The 25,086-nt window shown below is 35.8% G+C and overlaps 1 protein-coding gene across 1 annotated transcript in view; it reads right to left on the bottom strand.

Moving 5' to 3' along the window:
• The window catches only part of PTPRQ (protein tyrosine phosphatase, receptor type, Q), a gene marked incomplete at its 3' end in the record, with an annotated part of 85,503 nt that extends 61,187 nt beyond the window's left edge, over window positions 1-24,316 (bottom strand). The window contains exons 1-14 of the mRNA XM_010141470.1: window positions 24,197-24,316; window positions 21,320-21,457; window positions 20,579-20,714; window positions 19,210-19,464; window positions 13,366-13,580; window positions 12,369-12,669; window positions 10,896-11,156; window positions 10,611-10,741; window positions 10,310-10,439; window positions 7,430-7,580; window positions 6,815-6,921; window positions 6,239-6,336; window positions 4,161-4,323; window positions 2,241-2,501 (exon numbers count right to left, since the gene is read on the bottom strand). Of these exons, the coding sequence (XP_010139772.1) occupies window positions 2,241-2,501; window positions 4,161-4,323; window positions 6,239-6,336; window positions 6,815-6,921; window positions 7,430-7,580; window positions 10,310-10,439; window positions 10,611-10,741; window positions 10,896-11,156; window positions 12,369-12,669; window positions 13,366-13,580; window positions 19,210-19,464; window positions 20,579-20,714; window positions 21,320-21,457; window positions 24,197-24,316 (2,467 nt within the window). The remainder of the gene's footprint in view (window positions 1-2,240; window positions 2,502-4,160; window positions 4,324-6,238; window positions 6,337-6,814; window positions 6,922-7,429; window positions 7,581-10,309; window positions 10,440-10,610; window positions 10,742-10,895; window positions 11,157-12,368; window positions 12,670-13,365; window positions 13,581-19,209; window positions 19,465-20,578; window positions 20,715-21,319; window positions 21,458-24,196) is intronic.
• Window positions 24,317-25,086: the final 770 nt, after the last annotated feature.

Below are 25,086 nucleotides of genomic sequence, written 5' to 3'. Positions count from 1 at the left end.
TTTTCATGTATCCAAAATCCTGGTAATTCCATGAAGTCTAGTGAGTTAAATCCCCAAAATGTGGATGTTTTACTTCTTTATTAAAGCCAAGTTTCCAACGACTGCTGTCACACCATCTCACTTTCTTCTTAAGGTGCCTTAAATGCACCTTTAAATCTGTATTATCCACTCTAAACCTAATAATTAACCAGATTTTTGCTTCTTCAATAGGTCCTTAAAACATTCTCTACCTATAATATAGTATAATTTATCCACCTTTGCAATCCCTAGCCATGTGCACGTCTCCCTTCTACTTACGAAAGTATGCACAGCTAACAGCTGTCCCTATGCTTATCTCCCAGAGCAAGCTCAGTCAGCAACGCTATTTGCCACTTTCAGATTCGCCACTACCCTTGCACTCAGTCCTCTGTCTGCCTTACTAACATGGTTCTTCAGAATTCAGACTATCTCTTCTAGTACCATTGATATACTGATATCTTAATGTGCAGTGTGAATATCATATCACTTCCATCCTGAAAGAGCCCCGCTACTTTTTTATTTACTGTAATTCTGCTTAGATTATATAACTTTCATGAACTCTACATTGACTATCCAAAGTTTCAGAATAGTTTCAGATTACTCCAGTTTTGCCATCAAATAATCTGAAATATTAATATATCCAAATACTACTTTTAGATTTTATACTTAGTATGTATTTGTCTTATATGTATGATTTTTAATGTGTTGCTTTATTTTAAAACTAACAGAACAACAACACAAATAATGATATGTGTGGAGGTGTGCAAGTTAACTGAAAGCATTTCTTCCTTTTAGTATGCTTTTATAAATTTTAAGTCCTACTGCTATCATCAGTACTGTTATTTCAATGGATCCCAACATCCTTTAAAGCTGAATTTTATGCTTATAGAGGTGGTTTCTTTTTATAGACCCATGATTAATCTGTGGGTAGGCAGTTATCACACCACTTCAGTCACCTCTTGACTTCATAGTCAATACTTAAGTATTCTCTTAACTTCAACTTCAGCTGAATTTCTTCTAACTCATCAGAAGAGAGCATAAAAATGTCCTCATGGAAAGAGAAATTTAGTCCCATGAAGCTAATGTTCTTCCTACTATTATCCCATGACTGAAAATTACACTTCCCACTGATGCTGAAAAAAGCCTCTGCGCTACCCTCCTGCAGATTTAACCACATTGTCAGGGAATGCATAAGTGAGCGTGATTCACTCGAGCTTCATTGCACCTGCTCTTCTACAGTCCTCTCTGAGCATCATAAAGTAATCTCAATACATCGATGTGAAAGGAAGAACAATTAGGTCAATGAAACTGACTTAAATTTTCACTGCATTAGAAAAAAATATTAATTGCAATTGAAGTATTATAGCATTGTGGTCCTCGTTTAAACTTTAAAAAACATACAAGATTTTTTTCTTCTTCATTTTAAACAGATATTACCTCAAAACAAATGTAAGAATTTTCACCCCTATGTCACGTTATTTTAAAGGCTCCCTTTGACCTCGTGTTTCAGTGCCCCTGACTAATGCAGAAGCACCAAGAGTCTGTCTAGCACTGATCCCAAAAGCAGACATTTGGTCAACAAGGTCCATCAATGACAACTTCCAACACTTCTCAGGTCTCTCACATACCATCATGTCACTGCCACAGAAAAACCCTATAAAAATTAGTATAAGAAAGTAGTAAGAGTAATTGGTTGAGGTGGTTTTGGTGCATCTTTCTTCTCTTTAAATTTCATCTGTATTTTACATTGTTACATGACAGTAAACTTCAGATACATGTCAAGACTGAGATTTTACCTCATTAAGTTTTAACCAGAAATCTGACAAGGAACAGTCCTTGAATGGAGTAGTTTACAACCTAAAGCCTTAATTCTGCAAACATTTGTAAACCTGTTTAACTTCACTCACTGCAAAAACCCTACTGAAATCACATATGGTAAAATTTAGCTCATGGGTAACTCTTTGCGGGACAAGACCTGAAAAATTTTGACTATTAGAGGTCAAAAGAAATGCAGCACAGCTAAAGAAATTATGTTTCCAGTAATGTATTACTATATGCAGGTTGAATAGGGCACAATTACCATCTGTCCACAATCACAGCAAACTATTACATTCTTTTGAAATTCCAATGTTCTACCAAGTGAGATGTACGAAGCTTAAAGTGCACTGTTATTGACAGCTACTGTTCACCCCCAAGGACTGAAACCAAGAAAACATACAGACCTGTTACAATTTCAATGAAAGCAGAAGCTCCTTCAATATTTCCTCTTAGTCTTTGCAGTGTGAAATTATAAACGCCTCCAGCAGTCAGCTCTGTAACACTGAAGTCAGTCAGTGCTCCAGGAATGCTGAACTTGTTTATAAAGGTGTTGTTTGATAAAGATGCTTTATAAGAAGTGAAGTTACTCTTGGTTGGATTCCACATTAAAGTTGCAGAGGAAGAATTCACCATTTTTAATGCCAGACCACATATCCCAGCTGGTTCTACAGTAAAAATAATTCAGATTAACAAAGAAAAATTTAATGCATATTCCTTAAACTGTAAGAAAAGTACCAACTTTTAAAAATAAATGTTTTTTATTTCAGTGATTTGAGGGTTCACTCCATCATGAAATATTCATACAAATTTTAGAAGTATGTTTGTATGGATGTATAGTAAACAGTGCCATGATGCCGCACAGAGTAAAACCTGGGAATGTACCTCCTGTGTGCACTATGTAATTTATGGAAGAAAATCCAGACTTATGAAATCTTCTGTAAAAACAGTAACATTGCTCACTGGTGAAACAGAATGAGAACAGAAAACTGAAAACAGAAGTAAAGATTTTATTAACTTAAAAGTTTTCTAAAATACATCATAGCCCATATAATTTTAGAAAACTGTTCATCTGTTCACTCAGGGATACAGTAAATTGCATACCCTCAGTGATTATCCCTTTTTTCCTTTACAAATATTCCTTTTGGTTTTATTAAGGTTCTGAAAATCACGGATAATTATTTCTAAATAGCACCTCTATTGCACCTCTATTAATCTGTGCAGGACAGATGTGATTAGAAAAGAAAAATGTTTCCATTCCCGCTAAAAAATGAATCTTTCAGCTTTTTGATTTATCTTGCTTGAAGCTTTCTGAAAAATACTAATTAGCATAATTCCATTAAGGGCTAGATTATTCAGCATGAAAAAAATACTAAAGGTTTGCTTTTGAAATGATAGAGTACACTCTCCATAATCTAGCCATACTCCACGACTCTTGAAAATATTTGCTTGAGAATAAGAAGCACCTTCAGGACCATGATGATGATTATTCTGCTGCATTTGAATAACAAGAATCTGAGGACTAGATCTGTTTTTTTCAGAGATTCACTCATCTTTGAATAACTATGTGCAGAGTCTCCTTGACTATTAACTGGGTTAAGGAGTTATAGTCTAAACATACCACAGAAAATCCATCAAAGAAGGGAGGAGGTGTGTGACGTGTGTGTATAAATCTGGAAGTTGATTTATTTTCTGATTACACTTAGCTGCACTTTATCTCTTTTGGCAGTCCGGAGTCCAACATAGATCTATTCCTTCAAATCTCTGCCATAAACAAACTCTCTTCGTTTTATGCTCTATCACAGGAGCATTGGAAAATCCATGTTTGCTCAGAGACAGAAAATGAGTGCAAGATACAGATTAGATTTCTGGACTTTGTTAAACTATCTGTCTGAAGCACAATTCATTTCACTCTTTTAAGCATTCTGTGGCCTTGCACAGGAGCAATCCTCCAATTTCAGACCATGGGCTTGCAAGAATTTAATAGATGCAGAAACAATTGCAGACAAAATGCAAAGTAATTCTTAAAGTATAGGATGCTATTCTGGTTAAGATCTTATTCTGCTAGAGTTGGAAGAATTTTGAGTGCACCATTTCTTTCAACCAGGTATCTGCAGCTATGTTTAGACTCCTCAACTTCAACCCCATCAAGTTACATACAATGCTCCTGTTTAAACAACTATCACAAGAACCAGTGGAACTTGCCCCCAAAGTTAAAGTTTCATTTTGAAACAAGTGATGCTTTTGAGTCATGATGATTTAAATGTCTCTGAACATTTACCGTTTTTCAAAAAGAAAAAAAGGCAAGTTATAAGGTATTCCCTTACTTGTGATGACTGACTTCTCCACAGCCACAGAGAAATCCAAGCCTTTAAGTGTCCTTAACTGAAAAAAGTATTCTGTCCCAGGGGCCAGATTTTTCACTACAGCTCTGCTGTCATAAACAGTTCTGGTAAGCAGCTTTTCATTATTCATCAGACAATATGAAAGCTATGGAAGAAAAAGAATTTATTGTATCAGACTATGTCATTTCATAAAAGTAATGTTCAGAGATTCCAACTACCTATTTATATAAAAATATGTACAATATTTTTATACAACAATTTCAACATTTCAATTACAACAATACAACTTTTCAAAGACAAAAAAAAAAAAATCAAGAATATGCTACTCTAGGATTCCTTATTCGCCCAGTAGCAAAAGCAGTGACTTTAGTTTTTAAAAGTAGATGGAGGAAGTGCAGTTAGTCATGGCTCACAGGTGCATGCTTTTGCTCTTGCAGAAAGGATCATAAAGTGTACTCTGACTGCTCAGTCACACTGCTGTACTGATGAGCTGAACAACAAGATAGACAGAATGCCAAGCGGTAGAAGAGCAGGCTAAAGATTAATCAATAGGATGAAACAAAAAATCTTTCTACAATTAAGACGCTTCCAAAATCTCTGTACCTTTCTGGATAAAACCCCCACAAACAAAATCAAACAAAACTAACTAACCAGAACACACCCATGCACTGTTCAGAGCTCAGATTATGAAAATTGTCCCAAGAAATCAGCTACTCAACTGCGCTCACTGGTACACCTTGAAAACACACTTGTTTAGAGCTACTGCAGAGAATAACAGTGGTGGAGATAATGAGGAACTGAAACTTGGGCACTTAACTCCTAGAGGCTGTGAGGATTCCTTCTGACCTTCCAGACAATTCTAAGGTGATGATAAAACATTCCTGTGATAGTCCTTTCTGTGGACATACAATACTGTTACTGCAGACTGTTTCATTTCTGCACTACTGAAAGACAAGATGCATGCTGTGTCTGCTCTGCAGAGGAGAGCTCTAGACAATTATCTCCAGCATGCACACATGGGTTTCTCAGGTGTGGCAGTTAGTACTAAGAGATCAGGAAGGTTTGCAGCTGCCTTCATCAGTGTGTCCTGTCCTGTCACTCTTTATTTCCTCCAACAGAAGAGGGATATTCTACACATGGCAGTGACCTGAAAGTACTTTGATTCAGCCGCTATTCATTTGGGTAGGAACAATCCAATTTCCCTCAGTATATTTTACCAGCATAGTACCGGTTAATACACACTAAATCTTGGAGACTGTCATCACCTTATTAGAATTACAACACTGCAAAATGCTAGAACAAAAGCTACAGATTAAAGATTTACATCTAGAGTAAACATGTTAGGAAAGTATCTTTTGTGCACTCTTCGCCCTACAAACTATAATATATTGCATAGAAAGTTGGTGAGCTGGGATAATTAATTTTAAATGATTAGTAAAATGATCCCTTTTATGCAGGTGCACCTTACTAAGCAACCAGTCTACTGAAGCCTGTCTCATTAAAGATTTAAAGAAAAGCTCATTTATTTGGACAAAGCACTGTCTAATGTGGCTGCTTGCTCTATGAGATGCCAAACAATAATACTGTGCCATAAAGATCAATATTACAGATGACAAATACTTTCCACAGGATGGTAAAAATGACCTGACCACATACAAAAGAATACCTGAACTGGTTCAAAACATGAACAAGAGAACTGAATTTTATTTTAATGTTTGCAAAAACATTCCAGCCTACGTCAGCAAATTGTGCCGTGGTAGAGTAACTGGCTATTCATTCATTCAGATCAGTGTAGCTTTGTACTAATGGAATACTAGCTCCAAAATCAGTCTTTGAAAGCTTTTAAAAGCATAATTTAATAAAATTTTTAAAAACTGTTATCTAATGTGAAATAGGTATCTAACTGATCTTCTCCCAGTATTTCTTGCCCTTACTTATGTGGGTTATAAAGACATTTATTTATTTTGGGGTATGCAGTACATAGAGGATGATAATTTCACTGAGAAATTAAAAAAAATAAGGTAAAGGATTGCATTGGTTTCTTCGCATTCTTATCTCACCTGAAACATATCAAATCCTCCTCTTGGTAGCTTCCAAGAAAAATAGACTGTGTTTTCTTCTTGCCCAAACACCTGTAAATCTGACGGTGGATCAGGATCTGAGGTAAAGATCAGAGTGGATGCAAAATTTAATATCAAAATAATTTATATTAATTCAAATTAATTAACATCTACAGAAGACATTGCTGTAATTCACTGATTTATAGTTCAGTGTAGAAATACATTTTATTTTGTACTTAAGAATGTAAAATAAATTCACCTCTACATATTAGCAATAGAAACAGAAATAAAATCAATGTTTGTAAATTATTATGGAAAAGTTCTATCATCTTAATATTAACACTGATATGGTTGCAGGCAGAATCTCATCAACTACAGAGGAACTTGTTTGCATTTTAAAAGCTTAGTAACTTCCAAGGATGTTTCGAATGAAAAGACTGACAAACATACATTAATCCAGCCATTGTTAAGGCGCATTGATTTAATAAGGAACACCTTGTCTTAGACAATACCTCAAAATGTAAAAGCCCTAATTATCTGAAATCATGAAAAATTATTAATAAACCATGAACCTACAGGTGCTAATCTTGAGGATGGTGGGGTGACTTCTTTTTAATCCTTTGGTTGTCACAATACTGATTAAGAATTCAGTTCCTGGCAGAAGACGCTCAAATTTGTACATTCTACAAAGATTTTAAAAAGGAGATTATGTTCTTTAGGATTTAAAAAATGTACATATCTTTATATGTTAATTCTTTATGGTATTATGAATATTATTTACACATGATGTGCGCATATATGTGTCTAAGCCGTCAGTCAAAAACTATTTTAGTGTAATAAAACTTAGAAATACAATGCATTACACTATGGTTCACAGCAGGTTCAACCACTAGAAAGTCTTAAAAGATTAAATTAAACATCCAGAACGACACTCAGGTTCTACTGGTGCTCACTCCAGTGCAGTATTTGGTTTCCCCTTCTTTGCACAGCCACATTACATGAGATCTGTAATTTGTTAAAAAAGGCAATTCTTAAAATTATCTTTTTTCTCACAGGCATAATAATATATAGCACCTAAAACATCAAATATATATCGCATATCAGCAACACTGCAGGCTACTTATTTTAAATTTACAGTGAAACATTTGGTTTGAGTTCATGTCAGTTGTTTTTTAAATCTAATACTCATACCTCACAGTGGAAGCTAACATCTTCTCCTCATTGAAGACACTACTGCTTATTGAAATAACATATCCATCAAACATATTTTGGGCTGGTTGCCAGGTAACAGTTATTGATTCAGAGTCTCTGCTATAGTTTAGATGTTTAATTGCGCTTGGTGCTGTGTGACAATAAAAAAAACCCATTACTTTTAAAATATGTTTTAAATACATTACTCTATGACAGGACTCATTTCATCAGAATGCAATGAAAACTCCGGAAAAATTGTCATGTCCTTGCTTATCTCAAGGACACACAGACTAATACCATTGGGGCAATGTGTATAGGGACTTCTGTTATCCATGAGATCCAGATCTCAACGATCTTCTGTTATTCAGAGATCCTGCCCTGTAATCCTACTCATTGCAGTTCTGACATCACTGATGTGGAGTTCCACAAAAGCAATTCCTCAAGAAAATAAATGTCAGTATAAGAGGAAACATACTGGGCAGAGACCAAAGTCCTCACTAGCACAGTATCTTGTATCCAACAGTGGCCAAAAACGTATGTCTACAGAAAAGCAAGACTTGCACAGAATTACAGCCTCTTCAGTAATCTCCCAGACTGCAGTCTGCAGCCCAAGGACTTCCTGAGCTAAAGGTCATTTCTGTGAATTTAGAAAACCTCAGCAGATTTCTCTTTTATGTATGTCTTCAGTCTCCACTTGAACATATGACCATAATCATTACACATAATATCACATAGCCAGAAGTTCTGCAAGAGGAACTGAATGACGTTCAACAATAGCAAGTGCGGGATCCTGTATGTGGGAAGGAATAACCCCATGCACCAGTACAGGTTAGGGGTTGATCTGCTGAAAAGCAGCTCCACAAAGAAGGACCTAAGAGTTCTGGTGGACAACAGGTGGACCATGAGGGAGCAATTGTGGCCAAGAAGGCAAACGGTATCCCACGGTGCATTAAGAAGAGCATGGCTAGCAGGTCAAGGGAGGTTCTCCTCCCCCTCTACTCTGTCCTAGTGAAGCCACATCTGGAGTACTGTGTCCAGTTCTGGGCTCCCCAGTTCAAGAGAGACAAGGAACTACTGGAGACAGACTAGTGGAGAGCTATGGAGATGATTAGGGGACTGCAGCATCTTTCTTATGAGGAAAGGCTGAAAGACCTGGGTCTGTTTAGCCTGGAGAAGAGAAGACTGAGAGGGGAACTTATCAATGCTTATAAATATCTAAAGCAACTCACTCCATAATTACCTCTCCATGACTTATTCTCTCACAAATGGTTTTACATTACGTCATTGTTCCTGTATCAGTTTTAGCTCAGCGGTTCCTTAAAAGAAAAACATTACTTATCTTTGACCACACTTGCTGTCCTCCTATGAACCTTTTCAATCACATATACTATACTTCACTTTTTTATAGTAGAGGAAAATATAACACGCCAGGTCCAACAGCCTGCAATGCCATACAACCAGGTCCAAATAGCAGCAAGGCTGAACCTGTATTCCCAGCAGGCGCATGCACAGATAAACACATATATGTGGCTGGCCACACAGATCACAGACACTCAATAGAACTCTCACAAATACAGCACCAACAGCCTCATGTTGCTCCCCTCTCCGGCTGGGAATGGAGGTCCTCTAGTAAGAATACTTATATACATATGTATAAGGCAGATCTCCCCAGCAGTTCTACCTCTAAACTTTAAGATACTATGTAGTTTATTACTAGCTATAACTTTATAATCAAAAAGCAATGCAATAGTCGATGTAACTCTAGAGTGAAGACAGCGTCAGAATCACTGCCAAGTTCCTCTGCTAGCCCTCAATAGTGATGCTGCTAGTCTGGTCCAGGTTTTTTCTAGGCCTAATGACCAAAACCGTTTTCTCTCCACACGATGAATCCCTACACCCAAGATAAAGCTACCATTTCCTATTGGAGCAAGATATCTCAGTATCTATTGCACTGATCGTACATTACCGAAGACAGAAAGCAGCTCAGAGACTCTGAACTCTGTTTTAATGTAGTTTCACTGGAATAAGATCATGCTTATTTAAAGAAGTGAACTGTTCACTTATTTAAAGTGAACTGATATTATCTCAAGAATTTTAATGTGAAGTTTACTGGCCAGAGTACTTACTTTCTGGTGATATCTGAAAAGACTTATTCACAGCACCATCAACAAGAAGCAACAAAATTGTGTTACAAGTGGAAGCCCGATATAGATAGAGAGAAGATACATCATTCCAAAAGTGAAAGAACCCTTCAGAATGAACATACTTGCTGAAGTGAGAAAAAGCACCAGAAAAATCTGAGAAATTTTAATTTAGAAAGAAAAAACATAACAATGAAATAATAGTTTTTAAATGTGTAATGGAAGGAAGCCACTAGCAGCCAGAAGAACTAGAATAGAACAGAACTATGCTGCTGAGGATCAAATGTCATAACTCAAATAAAACTAAATGTAGAAAACCCCAAATTTAGTCACACTGTAAGGAGAGGCCAGTGAGAGAACATCACAAAACTAATTTAGTTCTGAAAACCTGTGATCAAACTAGCACTGAAGTGAAAGAGTAAACATTAAAGAGAAGTCTAAGTCTGTTTTCTCTAATATTGGTACCCAGAGAGTATGCAAGTATCAGTTACTGGACTGTACACCTGCTTGAGTCATTATGAAGTTCACATTGGTAGCTTATTGTACACTTTAACTATATTCAAATTCTTAAAGGACCTGAGCAGTCAAAGAATAAAGAAAATAATAATGAAAGAGATAAGGAGGAAGTTATAAAGATAATTGAATTACTTTTCTCTATCTGAGACAAAAACAAAATTCAAGAAGAAAGCAAGACCTATAGATGGAGTAAAATAAAAGCTGAATTTGACTGTGATCTCACCTGTCTCTATTTCCTTTGTCACAATAATACTGTCTCTGAAACCTTCCTTTTCTGTTCGAATTGTAAAGTTGTACAGCTTACCAGGAGTAAGGTTGGGAAATGTTGCTGTTTCTTGCTTGACCTTCTGGACCTAGAAAACCAAACACAACTTTCACAGAATGTAAAATTTGCTTAGCTTATTTAAATGGTACCTCCACCTATTTTAACAGGAGATCTAGCTTTTAATTAACCTCTGATTACTTAATAGAAGACTGCAAAATTAACTGTATTGCCTATATAAGTGGTATTTTAAAAAACATACCTTGAAAGCACTTGCACAATTTGTACAGGAAACTTCGTATTGCTGAAAATCTCCATCAGCACGGTCCCAAGCAATCTGTATTGAAGTGTCTGTAACGTTACCTTCTCGTACATTGAGTGGAGCTGCCAGACCTATAGAAGAACATAAAATGCATTACTGTTCAATTCGAGACTTTGTTCAATCCAACACTTCTTATATCTCCTGTGGAGAAATACAAGTTAAGACAATGAGTAACAGATTCAAACAAACAGAGGGCAAAATGTGATCTAAACTTAAAATACTCACATGTTTTTACACCAGATACATGGTAAAAGGAGCTCAACATTTTTCCACTTTTTGTGGAAATGAAGAAATCATACTCGATTCCTGCAGTAAGGTTTTCAATTGTTACTTTCCCATCACTTTTTAAAATATATGTCACATTAGGTCCTTCTTTACTTGTAACATAAACGCCATCAAATACTCCAGCATCAGGCATGCGAACAAATAACACCACAGCATTGCTATAAAGCACATAAGGAACTGCAATCTGAACAGGTTTGGGCTCTAAAAGAAGAAATAAAAATTGCTGCGTTAAATCCATTGAAAATAAATTCAATGAAAAATACACAATAAATCTGAAGCGACTGCCCTGAGAAATCGCTTGCCCAGTGCAAACGAATTGCTACCATAATAAAACATGTCATTGCTCAGAAACAATAAATTACCTGATCTTTTTAGGTGTTCATTACTAGAATCCTGAAGCATTTGCAAAATAATTTATGAATCAAAGCATGTCAGGTTTCCAAAGGTATCAATGAATTACCATTTCAAACACAACCACACCAAGAAGATAAGTCAGGATAACTGAAAATATATACAGAAATGTACATGTGGACAGGGATCTGAGCATGGAGAATGAGAGATGTTTGATGGATGCAATATTGACACGTTTATTTTAATTCCCTTACATCCCTTACCGGCTCCAATAGCTGTGAAAAATCCCATCTAGAATTTTCTAACATCTGGGTCTCAAATGATGTAATACATCCTACATTTAAAAAAAAAAAATAACTGAAAAAGACTAAGCCTGCTACTCTCCAAAATACTGAAATCATTTAGAGAAAAAAAAAAGGCTACACATCATTTCATATACCTTTAACTTGACTGTGACAAAGCTGCAGCCTTTACAAATCACATGTATAAGTGAATCCTACCCATTCATTTCACATATGCCTAAAATTTATACTATGCCAAAAGCACTTCAACATCTCGGTAAACTAACAGGAAAGACCCTTTGATAAGCAATGTAAAGCTTTTATCTTTCAGCTTCCCCTACTTCTAACTCTAAAGTCCTTTCCTAGCACTCTCTCACCAAGAGCAGGGTAATTTCTCTCACACAGTTCACAGAACAACTAATGCATGTCCAAAAATCAACAATCTGTTTCAACCATTCCATTATTTTCCTATTTCAGTGCAAATCAATGATTCACCCAGTTTCTTTTGTCAGTGGGGTCAGGATTCCTAGCTATGGTTCTCATCAGAATTATCAGTACTACCAATGTGTTTTCCAAGGCTGCATCCTCTTTGAAAATTAACAGCATCTACTTTGCTGTTAACAATTGGGGTTGGATTAGTACATTTCATATTCTAGTTTTGAACCTTGGCTATTTGGCAAATTGACTTGATCTACCAAATCTATCAGATGATAGTGACAATAATGAGACTGATGTTACATGTAGTATAGTCTGTAGTTTCCACCATTAAAAGATGTCTTACTTAAAGTGCATTGAATGGTCTTAGGTTCACTCATATTTCCATTATTCACAGTCACCACTGCTATTTCATAAGTCATTCCAGGAATTAGGAAATCAACCTTAAATTCTTCTGTATTGCTTAATAAAAACTTCTTTGTTTCACCAATGTCTGCATTAGGTTTCACTTGAATGTAGGATTCCTGACCCTCTTGTGGCAGCTTCCAGTGAAGGATTACACTCTCTTCTTGTACGTCCTTAGGGTGAACATAAACAGCTGTAGGTGGACTGACAGCTTGATTAAAGAAAAAGATGTCAGCATGAAACTGTAGATCAAAATTATTATCAATTTACAATCACTTCCCAATGATGCCTCTTGGTTTCTTTTTTCTCCTAAATATTTCATTATTTTAAAACTATTAATTCATTTAATTATTTCTTAAAATAGTTTGTAGGCAACTACCTGTTACAGGCAGAATCTGCTTTCTGTTTTCTTGTAACAAATAGGGACTTATTCTACAAACATATTCCATTCCATTGGATATATACAGTTTCAAAGATGACACAATCTGAGTCATAGTGTCTGTGATTAGAAAAATAAATTAATCTGTCTTCACCTACAGAATTTGAGACTTCATGGTAATGTTTCTACTTTGTTAAAATCAAATGTGTAAACCATAAATATTTATTAAATAGGATGTCACTTCTTTAGCACATATTAGAGTGCTGTAAGTAGGTGACAAATAAAGGAATAGCGATGTTCACTCTTTTGGCAGGTTCTGAAGGTTAGAATCAGTAAGCAAAGAAAATAGAAACGAATTCCCACAACTTTCCCACAATACATCCCAACAAAGTATAATCTGTACATGGCCTCAAAAATAATTTTGTGCCTTGTAGTTTTAATTTAAACTCTGTCTAGTGAACAAAAACCTCCAGAAAATGGATACATCACCTGTTGTGATTAATATAGGCTTCTCATGGCAGCTTAGAGTTCCTTTTTCTGCTACATTCTGTAAATATACCTGATACTGATGATAAGGTTTTACATTTCCTATTACTACAGATGTCTTGCTTCTTTCAACTGATAACTGTTCCCAGATATTGGTTTCAGTATCCAAAATGTTGATGAGGTAGTAATGAAAAGAAGCGCTGGATGAATGCGGTGGAGGCTTCCATTTTAAATGTATCTCTGCAGATGAAACATATGTAGCCTCCAACTTCGTGGAGTGCAATGGTCCTATTGAGTAAGATGAGGAATAAAGAAAGAATAATAGCTTCTGATATGTTTTACCAACAGCTAACTTTTTTTTTCTCAAATACAGCCTGAAAAGCTAACAGTACACACTTACTTACATAAATGCTAAGTAGCATTAGAGCAAATCAAACAAAGAAACTTTGATTGTGTATCTAACACAATACTCTAACTGATAGCTTCCAGATCACCCAGCTCTTTATGTAGAACTCGGTCTCCTCACTTAGGTCCTCTCTCTTGTACTTTAGTCAAATCAGAAACATAATCTAAGACAAATGGTTGAATTACTCATGTTAGTTAAAACCTGGTCTGTACAAATTAAATTGCAAAAATCTACTGAATTTCAGAAAGTGTGTCCAATGCACACTACTTTTGTAATCAATCATTTTAAAACAGTTCTTCATTAGGTCTCCTACACCTCTTCCAACAATTCAGTCACCAGCATAATAATTTGTAAATCATAGAATCAGAATTCATGTACGGATTTATTTATATGTTCAGACAAAGTATCAACATAAAGAACAGTGTAATTGAAGAAAAAATTTTAAAAGTGTATGATTATCTGGTTATTACTGCTACTTATTTCTGTAACTTACTTGTTTCGACTTTCAGTATTGGACTTAAGATAGTCTGTGCCCCTTCTGGGTTCCTTGCTTTTAATAAAAAACTATAGCAAAGGCCAGGAGACAGCTGTACAATTTTTGTTTGAGTTGTATTCACAGGCAAGTTCAGAATGTATGGTTTCCACTGATCAAAATAGTACATAATTAAAAGTGCAAAGCCTGACTTAAGCCATGTGTCTGTAGCACTCCACATAAATAAAGCTTCAGTTGGCTTGATATTTTGCACACTAAATGTGAAGTTTTCTGGTACCACAGGTACTGAAAAAGAACACCAAAAATGAAAAAAAAATTGAAAATCATTAAAACCTTTTTCTTTTGATATTTATATCATCAAAGATAAATCTAATTGGGGAAAGGCTTTTAAAAATAAATGCAAAAGATTGGAAAAAATATAGTTACATTCATATTCACAAATGTATGGTAGCTGTATATAGCAGAAAAATCCTGTGAAGAAATAGCCTGGACCAGTGGGATCTCTCTGAAGGGCATAGCAGTCAGTTTCATTCTCTGCTATCATTGACAAAGCTGAGATACCAGACTTTAGAAGATATGGAGATCCATCTGTCCATAAGAGCTGGCCTTCTTCCTACATTGAAAAAAATTAAATAAAAACTTCATTTATTTTTACAATATATTGACGATTAAGGCTTTTCTCATTGCAAGCGTATCTCCTAAACATCCAAAATTTACATACTTCACTTATACAACTCAATTAAATAGGAACATTCTGAATAAAGCAAGTATTTCAGTGCAAAATTCTATCCCTTCTATAAAAAAAGATTATAAGGTAATAATAGAAAACAATATAATACAAGCCACAAAAGGCTAATGTAGAGTGTTTAATCATTAGGAACAATCCTTTAAAAATCACTATTAATCATATTAATCATGGATGGATAATTTTCTAAAAATGTTATTCACTTGAAAAAAATTCATTCACTCAAAAATATTCATAAATTCAGTCTGAAAGCAAAAGAGTTTGGCTGAAAAATATCCAGGACTAGATTCTCAAGGAGATGAGGAAATGCTATCTTTCTCCCTTTCTCCTATTTGCTGGTAGCTCAGCAGTTAGGACACTCATTCACACCTGACTCCAATTTTCTAACCTTTGAGGTACTTTCAGCAGTTTCTCCAGCAGAGCCCTATGAATACTCGACTGGAACGACATGCTGTTTTGGAGGAAAGATGGATGTAGAATATGCTTTCATTGCAATGCAGACCCCTCTAGTGGGAAACATGTTTCAGTCTGCATTACAGTAACATATACTAATGTTTACAGGGGATTAATACAAAACCCAGCACATTTACGCATGACTTTGGAGCACTCTCAGGAGGTACACCAGCATGAGTACTTTCAGGCATAGCAAGTCCGTGGCCCTACAATCTAAGTAAACACTTTAAGCACCGTAATGGAGAAAAGTTGAGGTACCACTGTAATTTTAATGCTACCTTTGTTTCTCCGTTTTGTCCAAGATTTTCAAAAGGAGGGAAGGGGAAGAGAAAAAATATTCTTCCCATTTCTCTGAGAAAACAACAAAATGTTATGAAATAATTCAACTTGACTTTGAGAAGGACTTGTGTGTCTAGCTTGCCATTTCAAAAATACTATGTGGACCAATGCATATCTTCTTATACTCATTTTCCTGTGCACCAGAGTTATCTGCAAGCAGAGGAGCCACAAGCTACTGCTATGACACAAACCTCTGTAGCAGTGGTTGTAAGAGAAGCCTCAGTAAACAGTCTTTAGCTACCTTTTCCACTTCCTAACTCTGAAGAACTGCACAGAGCATCAGGACAGATGCGAGGGTATCCCCAAAATGCTCTGTTCACTCTTACCCAATGCACTGACTTACATCTCCTGGGATCCTGTTGTCTTCCACAAGAATACTCACCCTCATCAGGCAGGGTTTGAATGCAGATACAGATCAAAATAGGGTTAAAGATGGAGAAACTCCAAGATTACAAATTGCTACAGAACTAATCCTGCTGACAATGCCACAAATTTTTATGAGTGTTACAGTGCTTGTTACAGTTCCTAAGGCTGCTGAAATCTTCTGAGTAGGTTATAGTCTTAACTTCTTTTTCATAGAATATTTCCAGGCCCACAGGAGGACAAAACTTGAAAACAGAAACTTAACGCCCTAATGGTCCAAACATGAAAGAGAATGCAAAAATAATTGAAACTGTAATTTTTATCTCATATTTTAAACAAATCCTGCAATTCCTAGCCTATGTCTCATGATCTTTGAACTCCTGGGGTAAGTACAATTTGGTGAAAGTGCAATTTGGAGCTCTCTCAAGATGAAAGCAAATGACAACAATGATGCTTAGAAGGACTGCAACACGGTCATACAGTACTTGAACACACTAATTAAGTACAAATATTTAGGAAAGTGCTTGAAAACCAAATATTTTACTATTATCTCTTGCTCCTCTTAGAAGGAACTCATCTAGTTAATTTTACTGACTAGACTCCCACAAACATAAAAATGCATGTAATGGCTCAACAGTTGACTAATGGTCAAATTCCAAACTGCCAATTAACTCTTTTCATTGCAACCAGAGTTTAAAAAGAAAAAAACCCAACCTTCCTAGCACTCATTCCGACAAGCAAAAATATTATCCTTTCATGGGCCACCTGTTTCTGGCAGCATCTTACAAATACTACCTTATTTCTAAATCACCAAGTTGGTTACAATTAATATCACTAGGATGCTAAAATTACAGCAATTCTAATATCTCATGCATAAAACAATATTACATGTAAAATGCCCATATTATAGGTCCTTTACTAACCAGAAAGGTTAGAGTGCTTCTCTAACCACAAACCTAAAGAGGTTTGTGTTTCCTCAGTTTGCATGTTATCCCACTCTGCTTTGTTGTGCTGCCACATTAGACTATTTAACGAGTCTGCAAAAAAAGAATATTTCTATCTATGACATGTTTACCACTTACCTCCTGCCCTTACAAAAAAAGTTTACTTTGTTTTTACTGTTTTCCACAGCATTTATTTTAAAATTAATTTCATCAGAATAATAGTAAAATTAAATTTCAGAATCTAGATTTTCCAAACTGAAAAAAAGTGCCTTTCTCCCAGCCTTCTGACATTCACCACAAAAGCAGCTTTCACTAAGCCTAAACACAGGACGACTGCATCCCACATTTCTGGCAGAATGCTTCCATCTTTCTGAGAACTTTCCCAATACTTTTATTTATCTGTGTAGCTCTTCCCATATCACACACCACACCACAGTGAGTCATTTAATCACAAGAGAGCTGGCATTAAGAACCTTTCTATCCCAAATATGAGGAACAGGAAATTTTTTACAAGAAATACCTTGCTCCTATCCCTTCTTCCACTGACCCATCCAGCATCCGTATTGGACAGACCTTGCTAAGTTCGACACCTGACATTTCAGACCTGCATCAAAACTCAGAAAGTCAAGCCCAGACTTTGATATCCATAGTAATTAATACAAGTAGGGAATAAGATTTAAAATCCGGGGATGCAGCACCACCTACAGGCAAAACAATATCCCTATGAAATACCCACCAAAAAAAAAAAAAAAAAATTTGAATGCATTCTGTATAAACTATATCTCTTTATCTCTTTTTTTCCCAGCTATGGACTACTAAATGTTTTCAGTATTTATAGATATGAAGGAATCATTACGCCTAACTGGTAATAACTGTACAAACAAATAATCAATTTACTGTGTAGCATTTCTTATTCCAAAGAATTAGGCTTTAGATTGTCAAAATTCTCCTGCTTCCATAAAGGTAATAGCAAAGAAGATAAAATAGACTGACCTTCAGGTCACTAAGACCTGTCCATAACATGATTAATTGTCTAATTGTCTGGAGATAAGACAAAATGAAACCATGTTCTTCTTCACTCCCTATGTCAAGAAGATGCGCCCCTCGTGAAGATGTTTCACAGATTTGTTGTGCCACTTTCCACGGCTTGCTCTTCTTACCCACTTGATAGCAGCTGCTTTGGAATGCCACCCACCCTTGGGAACAGGTGCCTACAGGTGAACAGGGACAGGATTTTAAAGATATTCTGTACCATTTATGACAGTTTAAGATTCTTTATAATTACACAGATGTTTTGATGAGGACAGCATTTAATTAACTGATGACTGCAAACTCCAAAAATTTCAGTCATTATCTATCAAAATCCTGAGTGTCTTAAAAAACCTGGCTGAATTAAAAGATTATTCACTACAACCCACCGAAGCAAAAATAAGAGATAAAAATAGAGCAAAAATAGGATAAAAATAATTTTTATCCTACTCTATGAAAAAAAATCATCCTTTAAGATCAATTTCTGATGGTTAATTCTATTAATATTAAGGTTGAAGTTGACACATAATTTGTTTTTTAATAGTTTCTGCAGTTTAGGAAAATAGTTATTTCCTTGAATTTGAGCCTATATAATCCTTTCTTTAGTGTTCCTAATTTTAAAGATTTTAAGTTGCATTATCAGAGAAGCACGTTAAAAGTCTGAAGTTACACAATCAAGTCATAGCACCTCTCACAGTACAAAACAGCATAGCTAGGTTAGCCACTCAGCAGTACAAAAACATAACCCCGATCAGTGACAAGTTTTCTAAATCCTTACCAAATTCAGGATTTTCCCTGCCTTTTCACTGAAACTATACAGCAAATTCAACCCATACACTGTAATAATCACAATGCTTACCCTCAGTGTTCACTTGACTCTATTTTAGACTGTTAAAACTGTAGTTTGCTTAAAATATGTGCACATACCAATTCGAATTCTTGTTTCTAAAAATACTAAGAAATATTAACTAGAAATAACCTATGTTATTTACATTCTGTTTCTTTCAGCTTTTAGAAATGTAACAATCCACATCAATGAAAACTTGTAAAATGGAACACAGGCTTTTTACAATTTACTCTTAACTCTCCTAGAAAATACGCAGTGTACCCTTGCACTCACTGTGACTACAACAAATAATATATACCTGTTTCAGCTTGAACATCCAGTGACTGAGACACATTTATAAATTCAAGATGTAATTGTTCAAATATAAACGTAAATGTGTACACAGTGGCAGGTGTCAAATTTCTCCATACAAAGAATCCACTGGGATTTTTCATAATCTGAGAAGTATCATTCAGTGAAACCGAAACTGAAAATTCTTTGGTCATTGTAGTCCAATTAAAAGACACTGTAGTAGCTGTCACATATGTTTTGATGTCATTTTGTGTAATTCCACCTAGAAGACCAAGAAAAAACTAAATACTGTCTTTATCACAAGGAAATAATTAGCTTGAAGTTTTATCGCCTCAATGTAACTATCTTTTTAAGAAGTGATGAGTTATACACACAACTGGGAAAGGTTGAGGGATACACACAATAGGGAAAGGCAGTGGCAAAACAGAAGTCTAAATGTCTTGCTGAGCAATTAAGGGAGCCAAGCTCTTCTTTACTGTCATGGTATGTAAACTTACGTCTGAAACAACAGAGGTAAAAGTGAACAGTTTAATGACTGTATAGCTGTAAAAGTACATGCTTTGCTAGAACATCAGTTAGGTAATAGACGTCAAGTGCAGTAGCACATTAGTAGCATAACCATGAATTATTTCACGTAACTTGCTGAACATACTTTCAGCAGGCAATGGCTGTTGCAATGTTTTCAGCATGCTGTGCATTTTTCCCAGTGCTGTTGTTCTTATTCAGATCTGTGACCGTATTCCAAAGCTAGTGTGAGCTTGTAATGTGCACAAAGGTAATGCTATAAACTATTTTAAAGCAATTAGAAAAATTAAGACTAGAAAGCTCTATCATTCTAGTATTTAGTAGGACTTGTGGTACTGAAGAGATTTACAGCTATAAATTATGTTTTTATAAGCTCAGTGGCTAGGCTCACAAATTCTTATACTAAAAAAAGTCTGTCCCAGTCAGCCACAATACTAAGACCCTTTCTGAAGAGCAACTGTAATAAAGCAAAACCAAAAATATTTAATATTTTTAATTTATATAAGTCAAACAATCACAACCCTATGTTGATATGAAATTGCCATCCCTAAGTAACTTTCTCCATGGTCCTCTTTTATAAATTTCTTCCTCTAGAACTGCTGTACTACAGCACAGCCTGTAATGTTTAAAAATCTCCCGAACTTCTATATCAGTTCCATATTGCAGAACTGTTACACTAACCAAATGAGTTATATAAAATTATTCCTTCTACACCTCACGATTGAAAACATACGTTGATGCAAAGTTTCTAAATACATCAGCAAGCTCAGGATTTCAACCTCTACTTCTTTAATCTTCAGTACTAGACTAACTATAACAATATCAAAATATTTTTGTGCTACTTTACTTACGTGTCTTAAATGATTTTACGCTTAACATTTGGCCATTTTTTAGGGATTCTATTGTAATATCATACTTCTTATCTTCCTCAAGCAGAATTGTAGTACTGACAGGTTTCTGTTTGACTTTAGAAATGTTTCTTACATTCTGCAAGTTAAAAGAATTTCTAGATATAGCAAAAGTAATAAAAATACAATTCATTAATGATCTGTGAAGTTTTTAAAAGAGTAGCTTATATTGTAGCACATCAAACTTAAGGCTGCAATTAAACTGCAAAATACCCAACACAATTAAAACAAAACCTTTTAGAAATCAAACTATTAACAAACACCTTCATATTAAAATCCTCATATTTTCTTTAAGTTCCAGAACATCCTGTGCTCAAAATAAGAACAAACCCTCCCACAGACATCTGGGGGCAGTGTCTGTGCCCCTCCTGGAGAAGTTAGAATCCTCCTGGAAACCCCAGTAACTTGAAGAACTTGCATATCCTTAACTCGGAACATAAGCCTATCTGCTCTTATTCAACCAAGATACTCAAGAGTCTTTAAGTCACACTGGCTTCACTAGGGCTCTGTAAGAGTGCACATAAATGACAGGGATTACAGAATTCAGCACAGTTTTTCCAAGCTTTCTCTTTATTTGCTATTTTACGTTATTATTTTTTTAAAACAAGCAAACACACTGCTATTAACTACTGGTATGCATAATACAGAATGGAAGTACTTATCACTTAGATTGATGAAATTTACTTTTTGACTGAAAGCCTCTGCTTGCTGGTACATTACAATATAATAGTCTGGATTCTCTCCTTTGGGCATTTCAGTCCACTTCATCAAAACTGCTCTAGTAGGCTTTTTCACGTGGTCACAGTCTAGACTCTCTGTACCCTGTAACAGAAGCATACATGAATACAGCTTAATAGAAAATGCAGAAAATAAACCTCTAGATAATTAAATTCTGACAATTTTAAGTACTTTTACCTAGACCTTGCCAGCTAGCAAGAGGCTTTATGTGGACCAGTATCACCAGCCCTGCTGTGTGACACTCAGAAGCCTCAGTTTTTTACAAATTCTGCAGCTACAGGTTCTACTTATCTTTCTCTCTCCAGAGGTGGCCAAACCATGTCAGCTGACCCAAATATGCCCTACTAGGAAAAGAGAAATCTGTCATCACTTTAGAAACAAGGTCAGAGATTTCTCTTGCAATGTACATACTGCAATCACTGTTACCTGAGTTGGAGGTCTCGGTCCTATTCTCACATTACTTGGCAAAGACTTCAGCAGCATCACTTTCACAACTTCCAAATATCTCAGAATAAGAAATAGCAACATTCTATACGCAAATAAATAATTCATTAAACACCTCTCTACCAATCCAATTTAGATGTGGCAGTACAAACTTTGTTCAGCATTTCAACTCCTTACAGAGGTTAATTCATTCTAGACACAAGTCTGTATTTTTGACACTACCTTTTTAATAACTGTACCTGCCTTTGAAGGACTTCAACTTAGCTTTTCAGAGAAGCAGGTTTCTTCTGAGTTTGAACTTCATGTGGAACCGGAAACTTACAGGTTGCTTCTAATAGGACATAAATCTGAATCACACCTCTAAATTTCAGAAATATTGAGGCATGTGATGCCAATCGCTATCACGTAACATTAAAAGATTGCAGTTCAGTCTATTAAGCTCCATTCTTATTTTCTTTATGAATTGGGATGACAAATAAATGCCATCATTTAGCAATGAACTCAAAATGTAGTTCAAAAAACCAAAGCAAAACAAAAATCAAACAGGAGCCCTAGTACACTAAAAATAAATTTAGGACTTTTATTATTTTGTGGTGTCCTGTAAAGCAATCTAGCGTGTGCGTGCGCACACACACACACACAAAAAACAAACAAAAAAAAAAAACCCAAAAAAACCCAAAACATGTAAAGCAAAACCACGAAGCTCTTTTTTATTTTTTAATACAATACACTCTGGAACCCAGTTTGGTTTAAGGTAATTTCTAACTAATGACAAACTAACATAACTATAAATCTATCAATGTTCAGAGGTCAGATCATGCTTTTTAAAGTGTAGACTTTATAAAACCTTTAACCTCTATAAACTCTTTATAAGAGGGTACCTAATGCTTCCAAGAGGGAAGTCCTTGAATTGACATACTCGACTAATATTGATGGCACACACCAAAGTGCTTAAGGAACACTTTTCCAGAAAAAGTAGGAGGCTTTTAACTGATGGGTGTATAGCTGGCTTCTGTTCCTTTAAAACAATCTGGTTGAGACAATCCAAAGGGCAGGAAAATCTGCTTTCAAAGATAATTTTTAAATGTATATTTGCCAATAATTTAATTAACCATTTCTAGTAATTTTCCACCATCATCAATATTGTATGCCATTTTACTGTACATAAATCTATATTCCTACACATAAAAACAAGAACTAAATTTGCAAGTGTACACAGAAATTTTGCTATAATATATCTGACAAGAAGGATTGAGAATGTTCCTTCTTGTTGCCAGCACCTGGTCAGTACTTTTAAGGCCCTTACCCAAAGACTGAAGCAATTTAAAAAATCAACAACTAAATTGACCACAAAGACCTAAGGTTCAAACCTGTCTTTAGGCAAGCTACACACCAGTCAGGAGACCTAAACAAAAAACACTTACTGACTTCTGAAATTGACTACTTCTTAACATATGACTCAGGTAGGCTTCTCCAGTCTGAAAAAGAGGCACTTGGAGGTAAATACAACAGAGGTCTGTAAAATCTTAAGTATAAAATCTTCTTCTTAAGAAGAAGTGAGCAGAGAATTATTTTTTCATTTTCTCTTCACGTACAAGAACAGTGAAGGATGAAGTCTACGTGGTATGCTCCAGATTCAAAACAAACAAAAAGAGTCAGTTCTTTACAAAATAAATAGTTTCTCTGACAAACTTAAGACAAGCACTAAAAGTCTCAGTGGGTTTCAGAGGAGGCTGGACAAGTTCACAGAAGAGAACTACACTGAAGCTCACAAGATGCACTACAACTACATCCGCCTCAAGAAGTCCTTAAGCTGCAAACAGTGGGAAACTAACTCGGTATAAGTAATTATCATACTGTGCTATTCTCACAGACCTCCCCAAGGACCTGTTTTTTACTACTGCTTAAGGTATGATACTGAACTCACATTTTACTTCACCCCCTTCCACCATGCTTAAGAGCCAGGCACCCTCAAGTACTCTGCAACAATAAGGAAACTTCCCTGACTAAGGCAGATCACAAACTGCTGCATGATGGCTTCCACAAAAATCACTTGTTCTCAAGCTCAAAATCGGCCAGTGCAACCAGATGCTATCTGGATATTCTTGATGAACATTCCAGGAGGCTGGGTACCACAGCAGTGTTTCACCACTCCAAATTTCACTTTCTCCAAAGGAGAGAGTGGTATTTGCATCAGTAATCGACAAAGCTTTGCTGCAAAGCACGTTAAGTTAAAAGTAAAATAAAGATTACACATACAAAAACTAAATGTAGACAAATATGGACAAGACTATTGCAAAGTGTAAAAATTAAGCAGCAAGACACATGCATTCCTATGTACATGGTGTTTCCAACGTCAGTCAAACACAAAGGTCTAACCCACAAATAGCAGTTTTCAATCAGAAAGCAGAATACTTCTTGCAGAAGTTCACTTCCTAAAGGCATAGCCAGAGTATACCCCTGGGTCCCAGAATGACCCTGAATTTCCAGCTTCGCCATGCATGTCTCTGCAGTGTCCAAAAGGTGACACTTTATGCAGCAATATGAGCTAGCTTACAACTCAAAGATGCTGGGATCTCATACTTCTTCTGGAAAACAACATCAAACCAGAAACAACAGGCAATAAGGCAGATTAAGGATCTCAAAAGAGCTTCCAACAATTTAAATAGAAGGAAGACTGGGAATGCTCAGTAGCAACGACTGAGAACTCCCTGTGACTGCTAGAACCACAAAAAAGCAGTCAAAATCATGGACCATCAATTTTCAACCGTCAATTATCCACCTTCAAAAAGGGAATGTTTTTCTTACCTTAAATAAATATGTTAATAAAAGCAGGAGAAGCACTGCTTGAGCCATAGAGGAAGAAATGTTATAGTCCCTGTGTCTCTTACGCATTTGAATCACAACTTCAAGACAAAGTTGTGTTAAGAATATCTAAGCCACAAGAAAACCTCATACACGTATTTATACTTCACGTTGATACAGCAGCAGCCAATGGTGCACCCGAGACTGTGTCTTTGCCTTGGCCCTGCCTCTTCCCACACCTCAGATCAAGTTTTCCCACGCTCAGCAGAAAGCTGTCCTTTAACTTCAATGAACTGTGGATGTGCCTGTTGTTCATTAGACACTTAAAAAACTCTTAGTGTAAAAAATGTCAGGGTTTTTTCCAGTTTTAGTAGTGATTACTGGATCGAAGTTAATTAAAATCATATGTAACCCCTTGCACTTTCCTCAAGACTGTTTTCCACAGTACACATTTCTATCAAGTT

This window comes from Buceros rhinoceros, unplaced genomic scaffold (genome assembly GCF_000710305.1).
Source record: "Buceros rhinoceros silvestris isolate BGI_N320 unplaced genomic scaffold, ASM71030v1 scaffold11298, whole genome shotgun sequence".
In the NCBI taxonomy this organism is placed as follows: domain Eukaryota; kingdom Metazoa; phylum Chordata; class Aves; order Bucerotiformes; family Bucerotidae; genus Buceros; species Buceros rhinoceros.
The sequence above is the reverse complement of the archived record's forward strand: the minus strand, read 5'-3'. Positions and strand labels throughout refer to the sequence as shown.